A 13,863-nucleotide genomic window follows, 5' to 3' on the forward strand; every position below is an offset into this window, starting at 1 on the left:
TGGCAGTGTGGGGGCCCGAATGATCAGAGGCAGATTGTAGAAGGCTTTGAATTCTAGGCCAACCTTGGTGGAGAGGCAGGTAATAAAGTTAATTGAGTCCAGGAAGCAACACAGTCAGGTTCTTTTGACTGCTGTATGGATAATGGGTCAGAGCAGGAAGTGACTATCTGGTTGAAAAGATGATATTCTCAAATAGGTTGGGGCTTCTAGACCACAGCTTGAAATGTGGAATGTTTAGTTCTCAAGAATGAAATTCTGAATACACAAAGAGAAATAATCCTGTTGAGGACAATGGGAAGTAATCTATGGATACGGATGCATAGGTAGCTCTCTGACCAACTTAATTTTCAAAAGGCCTATAAAGACGACAGGAACAAACAAGGGCAAGTACCAGACCTTAGAACAAAACCATGGTGCTATCCACTAAGAAGGTCAGGAGTGCTAGAAGTCAGAATGAGCTGAGGTTGGCAAGGAAAGCCAAGAACAAACTGGGGAGAGGGGAGCTATGTTGGGGAAGAAAGATCCAAGGAGGATGGCAGTAATGATAATTGATGAAAAAAAAGGTAAGAGTTACCCAGCTCTTACTTTCTCCTGTTCAAAAAAACCCCAAAAAACAAAAATGGGAGCATGTTTATCAAAGATACATACCCAAGGTCTCACAAGTGGATTACTTAAGAGAAATATGAGTTCAATAGAAATATTCAGATCTATCAAAATAGTGGACAAGAAATGTTAGCACTAACATTCCTAAATGTTCAGAGACTGCATAGATTTGGATCATAATTCATTGGAGTCTAAATGTTATAAACCCTGAGAATTCTGGTACTCCTCTGAGTGAACCCTGATCTCTGGTCAACTTTTGGGGTTTTTTACTGATTTTTTAAAAAAAGGTTTTATTAGTACCTTATCTTTTTACATCCAAATCATTTCTGGACATAATCCCCTCCACCACCATTCAATGAGCCTTCCCTTGTCACAAAGGAAAACTTCAGCAAAAACAGTGTACAGTGTTCCATACCCATAGTTCCCTGCTTCTCCAATTAAAGGAAGGAAATGTGTTTCCTCATCACCGGGGCCAAGGCTGGTTATTACAATTATGCAATGTTCAATTTTTGTTGTTTTTCTCTCCATTTACATTTTTCTAGTCATGTCTATTTTCTTGGTTCTGCTTAATTACTCTGCATCAGTTCATAGACATCTCTTCATGTTTCACTGAATTCCTCATATTCGTCATTTCTTATGGTGCAATAATAATACTCCCATGATGTTTATAGATCACAGTTTGTTCAGCCATTCCTTGGTTAATGGGCATCTTTGTTTCCAGCTTCTTGCTTCCACAAAAGGGCAATTATGAATATTTTGGTACATATGGGACCTTCCTTTGTGTCTGACCTTGTTTTCTTTGCCAGAGAGAATAATCTTAGACTTAAGAGAATGGAACGAGAATGGTTAATGGGAAATTAACACCCGGTGGAAGTAGTAAAAAGGCACCTAGCTGCCTCAAATGACCATGAGCAACTAGACCCAGATCTTCTGCTGCTGGAAGAATTATGGAATGTATTCTTGAACATACACTTAGATTTTGAAGGCCCCTCAGAAACCACCTGCAACCTACCCTTCTTTTACAGATGAGCAAATTGAAGACCAGGGAGATGAAGTGGTTTGCCCAAAATCACACAGATGCTAAGTGGCAGAACCAACATCTGAAGCTGGGTCCTCTGCCTTCATGTCCAGCACTATTCTCTCTTTACAATACTGCCTTACACGATGTCTGAGCCATCACGAGATAGCCGGAAAAAGAGAGGTGCCATGGTACTGGAGAAGGGCAAGAGTCCTGATTTTTTTCAAAAGGAAAGTTTGATAGCATCTTGGAAGATGGTCACCAGTGAAGTGCCCCAGGGATCCATGCATGGCCTCATGACAGTGAACACTTTTGTCAATGTCTTAGATAGTTGAAATGCTTATGAAACGTGCAATTGACACAAAGCAAAGAGGGTAGTTGACATATTAAATGACAATCTGTCAGAAGAGATCTTGGGCTGACTATTGGGATGCAACTTGAGTAAATATGAACTCGTGCTCAGGATTCAAAAAAATCTACTTCACAAGTACAAAATGAGGGACGTGTTGTTAAGGAAGATTTAGGACAAGATGGAAGAATTCTCCTGCACTGATTGCCAGCTCACTATGAGGCAACAATGGGACAGGAGGCCAGAATGGTTTCCCAAGATCTTGGGGTGCATTAAGAGAAGCAATATGGAGAACTATGGAGCTGACAGCCACTGTGTGTCCTCATGGGCACAACCTACCTCACAAGATAGAGAAAAGTGCTGCACCACCTTTGCCATTCGTTGACTAGAAGGGACCTTAGAGGTCATGGAGCCCAACTCCCTCATTTGCCAGAGAAGGAAACAGATCTCCAGAAGGAAAAGGTCAAATGCTAAGTGGCAGAGCCTCCATTCAAATCTAGAACCTCAGAATCTGAATCTACTCTTTCCACTGTAGGATGCTAGAAATCAAATCCTGGGCAAAAATCTTCTGGTTTTATTTTAAAGGATAGGCTCCGAATAAGCAAATTCCCAGTAACCAGGGTATGGTTTCAAGTTTAGCAACAAGGAAATGTGTATGTGTTGCCTTTTTTGGGGGGTGGGGGACCGAGTTCATCATTAGTTTCGTTGTTGTTCAGTTGTTTTTCAGTTGTGTCTGACTCCATGACCCCATTTGGGGTTTTCTTGGCAAAGATACTGGAGTGGTTTGCTGTTTCCTTCTCCAGCTCATTTGACAGATGAGGAACCTGAGGCAAACAGGGTAAAATGACTTGTTCAGGGTCACATAGCTAGGACATGTCAAAGGCCAGATTTGAACTCAGATCTTCCTGACTCCAGGGTCAGTGCTCAGTACTGCAGTACCATCCAGCTGACCCAGGCTTAGTAAGGTTCTACTAGGGTGGTCACTCATCAGAGCAAGTGTCCTTTATTGAGAAGGAATTTCACCAAGGACTGTACAAACGCAAGAAATTCTAGTTTATTCTCTTTCCTTAGAACTCCTTTTCAGTTTCCTAGTCCTAAATCACAGTTATCTTGCTCCCAGCTTCAGTGATGACCCAAGGTCACACTGACCGGTTCTTGGGCCACCAGGAGCCCAGCTCAGCTCTTCCTCTTCAGACTCTGGAAGTTTGGGAAGAAATAAGGGCTAGGCCAGTTGTAACCTTGGCTTCCTTCACTCCCTCAGCAAAAGTTGGTGCCTTTTTTGGGTTATGATAGAAGAGAGAGACACCTAGTCCTTTCTTGAAAGAGAAGATCAGGGAACAGACACATCTATGGACAGATACAAAAAAGCTAGCACTTCAGCGAGCAGTCTCATTGAAGAAGTAGCTGCTAAAGCGTTAACATTCTGATGCCTTTTTGCTTGTTTGTTCATTTGTTTGAGCAAAGGCAGACACAATAAATGGGGTCAGCACCTCTTGGTCCTTGGCCCACTGGATGAGCTTGAAGGCCTGATCTGGTTCATAATGAAAGATTCTTCACCCAGTATAAGGTCTAGTGGTTCAATACCATCATGGAAATACCTTGAAACCAATTCCTAATGAGAACACTGAAGGATCTGGGTCGGGGGGAGTTTCCCTGTGGGGAAACTCCCTCAAAGTAGGCAGATTGCAATTGTCTATGACTTAGGAGCATTTGTCCGTCCTTTGTTTTCAAAAAGGACCAGTGACACCATTGATGAAGTCTTGACTTGTAAATGAGTTGGATTTCAGCGAGGCAGAGTTGCACAAAGTTGTCAGCCTCATTGTCTCTTCCAGAGTCATCAAAGAGCAGTGGCAGGACAAAAGTCAGGACAACTGGGGCTGGCCCAAGATGTGGTAGATCTTAGTGTCTTTGGTGTGTGCCCAAGCTCTAAGAGCTCCATAGTGCCTGCTTCAGCTGCTTTTGTGGCCTGCGGAAGTCTCCACATGCTTGGAAGTAGACATCCTCCTAACTCACCAAGGATTGTGGGCAAATGGGGTGTTGAGGGAGCACTAGTGCCTCTAGTGTGAGGGCTTGCCAAGCCCTTTTCAGGGCTGCTCATCCACCTTTGACGTCCGCCTGTCCCCCAACTGTCACCTGTGGCTCCAAGAAGCTAGAGCATGCACAGCAGGGTAAAACCAGCATAAAGCCCATCTAGGGTGATGGGCCAAGTCATTTGCCCTTAGTCCTCTACTCTTTGACCTTGGGCAAGTAAAAACTTTTAGAACCTAGAGAGTTGCTTGAGACATATAGAGATTAGGTGACTAGTTTAGGGTCACACAGCTAGTAAGTATCAAAAGGAAATCAGGATCTGAATGCATTTCTTCCCCCATTCTAGGCCTCAGATTTCCTGAGGGCAGTATCACATGTGGCTTGTAATGCTTACACTTGAAATTCTAACTTCAAAAAACTGTCTGCAGTTCAGGTCTGTGCCATTGGCTGGGACCCAGTGTTCATTATACTTTCAGGTCTCAGAGAAGTTCCAGAATCAGGGTAGGGGAGAGGGATAAGGAAGGGAGGAAGGAAGGAAGAGGGCTATCATATTAGCAAGAAGGGAGAATGATCTGGATACTAGGGAGGGCTATAACAAAGCAGACCTGAACAAGATCACATAGCTGGCAGAAAGAGTAGTTAGCCAGCATAGTGCTTTAAGATTTGCAAAGCATGGTCCAAGTTATCTCATTTGACCCTTAACAAGGACCCTATGAGGAAAGCACTATTATTATCCCTATTTTACAGATGGGGAAATGGAGGCTGAGAGGGATTGAGTGACTTGTCCCTGGTCACAGAGCTACTAAATATCTGAGGTGGGATTTGAACTCAGGTCTTCCTGACTCCAAGTCTAGCACTCTATCCACTGTGTCCCCTAGCAGCCTCAAAAGTATCTGAAAAGAGAGGTCGCTGATGATGGTAGAAGAGGGTCTAATTAGGAATTTATCATCTGCCTGTGGGGTGAAGGCTGGCCTAGTGTGGCCTGGGCTAGGCACTGAGAAAAGTGGCACAAAAGAGTGGAGGGGCTGGGATAGGAAACAGCAGAGAAAGGCCTGAATTCGAGATCTTTACAAAACTTCTTAAACCTAAGGAATGGCAATGAACGGGGCACTGGCTGGTCAGTTTCCTTTGCAAGGAAGTTTTGTTATGCACTCACGCTTGGGTGACTTGCACATGCAGATCAGATCCTGAAATTTATTTTCTTCTCGGAGTTCCAAGGGCAGGAAGGAACACAGCTTTGGGAGCGCCTCTGGGCAAGAGATAAAGGAGGCTACACCTAGTGGAAGTGTTCATTAGAGCCAATTACAACTTGGTTCATCCGCTTTGCTATTAAACAACCTCCCAGAGCTCTCAATTGGGGAAGCAATGGGAGGAAGACGACCTAGTGGGATGTAGAGGAAAAGTAGATAAGAAGGACTTCCATGTCTTTGGCTTCTCAAGCTCTTCCCTCACCAGGGCCCAAGGCCAGAGCCCCCAAATGCCTCCTTTATGGAGGAGCTCTGTGGAAGGGAAAGTTGTCCAAGGTCGCACAACTTGAACCCGTGTCTCTGGCCTTCCAAGAATGGTATTCTGTCCTTCATCAGGTCACACTGCCTAGTTCCAAGTTGGGGATTTCTTCCAACCTCAAACAGCGTCAATCTGGCTACAATTAGATTACTTTGGGGTTAGCTTCCTGCTTTGCTCAATAGCATAGTCATGAAGTTTAGGCCTCCAGGGATATCCAGGTTGTCATTTTACAGATGAAGCAACTCAGGCTCAGAAAAGCTCAGCAGTCCTTGGTGGGAGGGAGGTGGGGGAAGCACCTGAATCTAAATTTCTTGCCTCCTGGTACAGCTGATTGAACCACTTTCTCTTAGTGCCTTCTCCCCTTACAAGTTCCTTGCTGTATAGGAATCTTGTATTTGCTTCTCTGTACATATGTAGACTAAAAGTTCCTTGAGGCCAGGGAATTTCCTGTTTGCCTTAGTGTCTCCAAAACCTAGCACAGGGCCTGATATCTGATAGATGGCCTATTAAATGGAATTGAAATGGTCTTATCACCTTAGCTGTAATGGGAGTGGGGGACACAATTATGTTGGCTTTTCTCCTTACTGTGCTACTAACCACAAAGCACTTTGGAAATACTGAAGGCTGAGCATTACTACTGCATCTAAAAAAGGAAAGCTTAGAAATATAGCATTACCTGTAGAGATAATAGCTTGGTGAATGGAAGGGTCTCTAGGAAAAGAACCAGGAATGGAGTGCCCATGATGAAGGGTCTGTCTGGCAAGAGAAAAGGAATTAAGTGCCACTGGAATCATTTCACTTTCTACAAATGTCAGCCACTGGAAGGGTATAATTAGGAGCAACCAAAACATGGAGAAAGGAAAAACACTCGGGAAGAGATTCTTAGAGAGAATAATCATACAAGATGGGGCAAGAATGGGTGGCGGGGGAGGGTGTGTGCGGTTTCAATTAGAATGAATAAAAGCCTCAGTGCTGAACAAAACTCCCATCTGCTCCTTTCTGTCTTTAGGTTTCATACTCTCCAGGCCTGTAAACAAAAATCAAATCAACTATTTGAGATTCACAGAATCAAAGGAGTTAGAAGGGACCTTAGAGTTCTTCTCCAGGTATTCTAAACTTGGGCTCTGTGAATCTTTTTTTTTTTTTTTGATTTTAATATCATGGATTTCCTTCGCAATCCTATAGATTGGATTTCATTTATTTAAAATGTTATTTTGAGAAGGGGTCCGTGGCATAAAAGAAAGGTCAAGAACGCTGGCTTTTGTTTAACTCCTTCACTTTACAGATGAGGAAACTGAGGCAGAGAGGGGACTTACTCAAGGTCAAACAACTAATGGCAAGAGCCCACAAACTGGGGTCATCTCTCAATCCATTAGCATAGCCTGCTACTGTCCTCTTCGTACAGGTTTAACAAGTCTTCCTTTTCCATCCTTAAAACTGTATGTGGGGCCTAGAGATCAAATACCTAGACAACTACTCATTAGCAGCCTTCCTGTCTCCAACCCTTTCCCATCCTGTATTCTCTAAGCCATCCAAATTACCTGCTGCTTTGACCACATCACTCTCTGCCAAAATCCCTTCTCACCCTCCATATCAAATTACTCATTTTACCTTTCAAGTCCTTCCATCAATCCACTCTAGTCTCCCTCTTCCTAGCCTTCCACCTGCCCTCCTTTTCTGTCAGCCCCTTTGTCCCTAGCTCACAATCCTACTACATACCCCTGGAACAAAGCTCCTCTTACCTAGTTGGCTGCTAAGCCATCTTTCTTCATGTTCCTCCAATCCTAACACAGGCTGACTAGATGTGGGTGGGGTAGAATATGGCTCCCTGTGTTCCATAGGCTGAGATTGGGTTTCAAAACAGACACAAGACAAGGATGCTCCCATTCAAATCCAATCCTGCTTCCCATTACCCCACCCTCCCTACAGACACTCCAAAAGGAGGCAATCTCCCTCCAATGGCTATGGTTGCCAGGCAGTAAGACTGTCTTATCCCTCCTCAAAAGGTACCAGGGTGATTTACCATGGGGAGTTAATTCCTATTTACCTTGCCCCAAAGCAAAAGGTGATCTTCAGGGCTTAACTAGTAACTAGACTTTCTAAGTCTTAAATAAATGCCAAAGTCCCATTTTCCCACCCCACCACCCATAATGATGTATACATACATACATATATACATACAATCTTTCCTTAAGTGCCTATGATTTGCTAGGCACTGTGCCAAACACGGGAGGGGGGAGGTGTGTTAAGCCCTGGAGGTGTATAGCTGAGCAGTAGTGTAAGGGGTAGCAGACTGACAGCTTACCTTGGGGCCAGGAAGACCTCTGTCCAAGGACCTCCTCTGCCACACATTACATGTTTAAGCCTGGCCAAATCCCTTGACCTCTCAATTTCTCAGGCAACTCAATAAGACTTGTAAATTCCTGGACGGGAATATATACGTAGAATTTCCTGGGAACCTTCTTGCTGGCGGTGTCTTCATACTTTGAAAGGATTTAAGAGGCAGCTGGTGGCCAGGGCACTGGATTCAGAGCACTGGACTCAAAGCAGGGAGATCTCAGTTCTTAATTCTGCTTTTGGGCTTTTAGGTTTGCAAATCACCATTGTTCATGCCCTCTCATTTGCTCCTCATAATGACTCTGGGAGGTAGGTGCTATATTATTCCCCTTTCAGAGATGAGGAAACTGAGACTGAGATAGGTTATGTGGCTTGCTCAGGGTCACAGAGATGTCTGAAGCAGGTTGAACCCAACTCTAGCTGCCTCTAACCTATTTAACCTCACAAAGCCACCAGTTCATTTGTGAGGATCATAATGCCTGTACTGCCTGTGCTGCAGGGTTGTGAGGAAAGTACTTTGCCAAACTTAAGCCTTAAATTCTATAGAAAAACTGAAACTCTTATGGAAAGAAGACATTCATTATTCAAACCAAGTGAAGTTGCGATTGACCCCAAAGCAGCTAAGTCTATGCAGCCCATGTGTATTCAGGTTTCTTGGCATACATAGTTCTTTCTCATATTCTCCTTACTTTATACATGGAGCTGCAGCTCAAAAAGGGTAAATGACTTGATGGCACATACCTAATTGAGTCAAAGTCATCAGACCATCTGGCTTTTAAGCCAGGGCCCTTTCCTCTACAATGATGAGCCCAATTTTCTTTGGTGCCTCCCTCAGTGAAATAAGTGTAGTTTCCCAAGCTGACTTATTGTGAAGGGAGCTGGGATCCTAGTTCTGGTGTGGTTTAAAAAAATCAGTCTCTTTGTAAATGGTTTGAGCAAAGCTAGTGTCAGACCTGGGAGTTGAACTGTGCCAATGCACATGTGTGTATGCGTGAGTGGGCATATGCATGCACATGCTAGCTTCCTCAGGCAAATTCCCCTTAAAATTAGATATTTTAATATTGTCTCTGCAACCACCCCTCCCCCCCAACCCACAGTAACTGAGTATCCCATGGGAACACCGATGGCTGCCAATTTTCCATGGCCCATGCTGTTCAAGGGGCTTCAAAATAATGAAAATGAAGTTCAGGGAATGATGTATTTTGGTCACTTTATTAAATGATATTAAATAGTTTAAAGTCCAACTACTAAACAGCACTTTGAATGGTGAAAACACAAGATAGTCTATTGTCATACTTGAATGCTTTTCTTTAAAAACACAATTCCAGTCCTTATATATATATTACAAAACAGCCTTAGAGGAAGAGGTGGACATCTTTTCTACAGTACTTAAGATATTGAATACAGAACTGAAAAGCTGTCTAAGAGAAACAAAGGCAAGTCTTCACAGCTGTATGATTTCAGCAGCCAAAGCTGGTGGATGGGACTGAAACGTTACTATACAACTGGGACAAAACATATACAATCTCACGATACGAAGCAAAAACGCTTTACATCCAAAGGAAGAAACAGGTTACAAAATGTGGAGAATTTCGCAGGCAAAATTGTATTACAAGCAACATTTTTAATTGTCATTTTTAAGCCATTGCAACTAGTTAAAACATCTAAAACAAATACAAAAATGAGTTTTATTATCTTAATGGTGTATTTGTTTTTAAATATTTGTTAAAGCTTGGTGTTCTATTCAAAGCACATAGTATGCAGCTAAAAAGCCAAGTGAGAAGACTGCATGTAAAGTGGTCCAAGTTTTATTTCCAAATCCCTTCTCCTATCTGTTATTCTTCTTTTAATACCTAAATTGCATCCATGGTGAAAAACATCTCTTTTAAATGTTGCCTAAAACTTCCACATCTAAGTCTCTGAGCCAAAATATCAGACTGTGATACCAATTCCCAAGTCTGCTAGATCCCATATCCAGTATTTGGGACACATCAACGGGACAGACCATCTTCAAATATTTGTCTCACACACTTCAACTTGTCGTTTCTTCCAAACCAAGTGCATGTTGGGTTCTACTTGCCCCAATATCCCAAAGTCACTAAATTCGATGAACAACTGGCCAAAGCATCTCAATATATGAAAGTTTGTTCAGGGACATTTCACCACAGAAGAAATTTTATTGAAAAAATCCGTTTTAGCTGCTTTTGTACCACCAGACCTTACAAATTTTTTTTTTTTTTTATCACAAACCAAAATTGAAAACTTCACAAAAATGAAGTCACTCACAATATTTTAGATGTCAAAATACTAGTTCTTTCCAAACATAAAACTGAAATCATTCAAGAATGATTAAAATAACTCAAACAGTTTTAGCTAATGTCGGCAACTCATGTTGAGTCCAATAACACTTAGTGCCTATGCTGTCAAGCTTTTTTCCCTTTGTAATTCTTTAGTAGTTTTATTACCTATTCCGCCACCATCTCAAACATGTTGTTTACTTCTATATTCTAATAATCATTTTTTGTAAACACTCCATCAACAAAATTTTATGCAAAAAAAGGTGGTAGGTTTACAATACTGATTAAAAGAACAGAATTAAAAGATTGATTTCTTAGTAAAAACCATATGATGGGGTATTAAGCTAGTAAAATTTGTAAAAGTGGGAATCCAAAGGTCTAAATTCACCTCTAAAAAAAAAAAATTAACTCGTGTTCCTAGGAAAACCTAAGAGGGGGTTGTTCCTACAGTGGGGAGGTGGCGTTGAGAGAAGAGGGAGAAGAGCACGGAAGCCAGAGATTCTTATCTTGAAGAGGAATGATTTCACAATACTGACAGCACTGGAAATTGTTTAAGCACATTCCTCCTATGAACTGAACATCAGCAGCAGTTCTGCCATTTTGATGTTGTTTATAAAACAGGGTGTGAACCTAACAACCACCATTACTGGCTTAACCCTTAAATGCTTGGAGCTGGATTTTCTTGGCCTGTACCCCATTGCCAGCAACAGGATGAAGCACCAGCACCGGCACCAAGCGTGATCATCGTGTGCTTTGTGTCAGTGCCAAAGTGGGGGGGCGCGGAGAGGGGGGGGGGGGGGAGAGAGAGAGAGAGAGAGAGAGAGAGAGAGAAAGAGAAAGAGAGAGAGGAGGAGGGAGAGGAAAGAAAAAGGGAGAAGGGAGGGGAAGGGGAAATAGGGAGGAAAGAGGAAGGGAGGGAGGGAGAAAAGGAGAAAGAGGGAAGGAGAGAAAAGGGGAGGAAGAAAAATTACTAATATCTGGAAGATACATGATCTGCGTGTGCTTTGTGTCAGTGCCAAAGGGAAGAGAGAAAGAGAAAAGAAGTAGAGAAGAGAGGGAGGAGAGGGGGAGAAAGGGATGGATGGACAGACAGACAGACCGACAGATAAAGGAAGAGGAGACACACAAATTGGGAGGGAGAAGAAAGGGATAGGGAGGGAAAAGGGAGAGAGGAAGAGAGAAAATATTAACATATGGAAGATAACCCATAACCCTGAAGTTTATCAATAATTCCAGCACATATAAGTGCAAATTTTAAATGGCAGAAAGACTAGAGAAGAATACTAAATTCTTCGGAAGCTGTACTTAAGGCTGTTGAACAATTGGAAGTGCAGGACTCGAAAGGGTCAGAGCAGTGGGATTTAAGATATTGCACTCAATCCTGTGTGTTATAAGAGAACCCTCAGCTTCTAAATTGTTGAATCAAATACAGGCTTAAAACAAGCCCAGTTTCAGACTTCAGTCAAAAGGACTCTAAAACCATTTCTGTCACTTTAATCAAGAAATTGATTAGGTACAAAAAGCAATCCCTAATTTGAGGAATCAACTCTAATTAAGAACTCAGCTGTGTGTGTGTCTATGTGTGTGTATGCATGTATGTACCTATGTGTATACACTTGGAAATTTGTATTCTTTCCTAAGCTGCTTAAGCTGCTAATAATGATGGCTTGATTGCCAAAAGCAGGCAGAGGAGTTTAGAGAGGAAACCTGGGGAGCTGCTACTGTCATGGAAGGGCTTGTTTTCACTGAAAACAATTTGAAATCTCTCCTGTACTCAACACATGTAAGAAGATTCTAGGCAACATTACTGACCAATGTCAGGGAGAAATGGTCCGTCCTATTAAAGAAAATTGAAAAGCTAATATGGAACATGTAATTTAAGGGGCCAAACTATTTATACAGTTGAGTTCTGTTAAGCCATTGATTCCTAAAAAAATAAAAGATCTTTCTTTCTTTTATTTGAACAATCCTTTTAGCTCTTTGTGCAAAATCACATCGATTTCCCCTGGGAAGGTCCAGGATTTTTGCTTCTCATCGGGGGCGGTGCGCGCTGCAGTGGCGGAGGCTGCAGGCCGCCAGCCACCGACTGATACATTCCTCTCATATCAATCTGCTGGTAGTTGGAAGGATTCATGATTAAATTCGGAGGCTTTGGCATCATGAGGTGGTGACTCAGGGCTGCTTGTTGATAAGACATCTGTTGCTGTTGCTGCTGACTGTACTGCTGCTGGAGCCTCCGGTTCATCAGGATCCGCTGAACACAGCTGATTAACTGTGGACACAAAGTGGAGCTGTGACCATCCAGACCCAGAGCCCGGGGGGGGGGGGGGGGGGGGATGCCATGGGCCATGGGGGAGCGGAGGGGAGGGGAGGAGAGGAGAGAGGGAGAAGGGAGGAGGGGAGGAGCAGGGGGGCCCCCCCGAGGACCAGCCCAAAGGAAAAACCACCTCAGAAACACCATTTAGGACTACGTTCTCTTATTGACTCAACCATTGTATTGCAAAGCAGCATTTAGTTTAGTTGCTATAGTGACCAGCTCGCCAGCGGGGGAAATTACTCCCTAGTATTAGTTACAGCAGGTCTTTTTTATTTGAGCAGGTCTCCTTTGTCATCTCTTTGAAAATGTCACATATTGATGAACAAATATATATTTCTAGAGAAAAACACCAACAGAGAAAAAGCACTTCCCAGTTGGGATAATTATCACCCCAAAGACTCAAATTCCCCAAGAGAACTTAAAACCACACAGCTCCCCAGGGCTTTCTAAGTGATATCCAGGGCTACCGAAGTTAATACCCTAGAGCCAAGAATCCAACTGGTTTCACAGAGGCCGACGGCTGGCAAAGGGATGCCCTGGTAAGGACTGACAGGCAAGAAAGGATTCCCAGAGACCACACTGGCATAAAAATTATTCTAATGTCGTTTTAAATGGGGGTCTAGGGGGATAAGACAATGGTCTCATCAACTAGTTTTCTGAACTGAATTACAAACAAGTACACATGTAGAAGTGGGGGTGGGGTGGGGTTAACATGGTATAAGTTAGAAAAACCAAAGGAAAATTGTGATATACACGATTTCATAAACGAAGCAGTATCGAGGAGAACCAACCTGGTTTTCAACTTGCAGCCGGGATCTCTCCCAGGAAGACCCAATGATAATCTTCCCAGCATATACTTTTCCACATCCATCAGTTTCAATTCAATAGAATAAAGTACAATTTAAAGACTGAGGGAACTCTTACCATCTGTTGTTTTGTCAATACATCATTGTAGATTGCTTCTCTCCTTTTCACATCAAGCTCCTGGCTGGCTTGTCTATTTAATGCCAAAGCTTGCACTTGGGCTTCTGTCAGATTCATGTTTTCCTTCCACTAAATGGAAGAGATTGGATTTAGTCCTAGACAACAGCAATTCAATCTGTAGCACTTCTAACAACGCAAAGATTGAAAACAGGGGACTTAAAAAGCTATTCCTTTGGAGCAATGACCCAGGGGCCACAATGGTTCAAAAATGGAGAGTCTCAGACCTATGCACTGATTCACTTAAATAGTGACTTTCAATTAGGCTGATCAACCCAGATGTACAAAAGCACCAGTGAGAGAAAATAGGAATACATTTCTCTGGCTGGCCAATGTCCTGGTTCAGATCCCAGTTCAAACACTAGCTCTGGGTAAGTCCCTTCATCTCTCTGAGTCTCAGTTACTCCATCTGTAATACTATTTTACA

General features: G+C 42.8%; 1 protein-coding gene across 12 annotated transcripts in view; it reads right to left on the minus strand.

Moving 5' to 3' along the window:
- Nucleotides 1-9,034: 9,034 nt before the first annotated feature.
- The window catches only part of ATRX (ATRX chromatin remodeler), a 203,040-nt gene continuing 198,211 nt past the window's right edge, over nucleotides 9,035-13,863 (minus strand). For all 12 annotated transcript variants that reach the window (XM_072626950.1, XM_072626952.1, XM_072626951.1 and 9 more), the window contains 2 exons: nucleotides 13,380-13,508; nucleotides 9,035-12,410 (listed from right to left, as the gene is read on the minus strand). In XM_072626950.1, coding sequence (XP_072483051.1) covers nucleotides 12,129-12,410; nucleotides 13,380-13,508 — 411 coding nt within the window. In that variant the 3' untranslated portion in view covers nucleotides 9,035-12,128. The remainder of the gene's footprint in view (nucleotides 12,411-13,379; nucleotides 13,509-13,863) is intronic.

This window comes from Notamacropus eugenii, chromosome X (genome assembly GCF_028372415.1).
Source record: "Notamacropus eugenii isolate mMacEug1 chromosome X, mMacEug1.pri_v2, whole genome shotgun sequence".
Lineage (NCBI taxonomy): Eukaryota > Metazoa > Chordata > Mammalia > Diprotodontia > Macropodidae > Notamacropus > Notamacropus eugenii.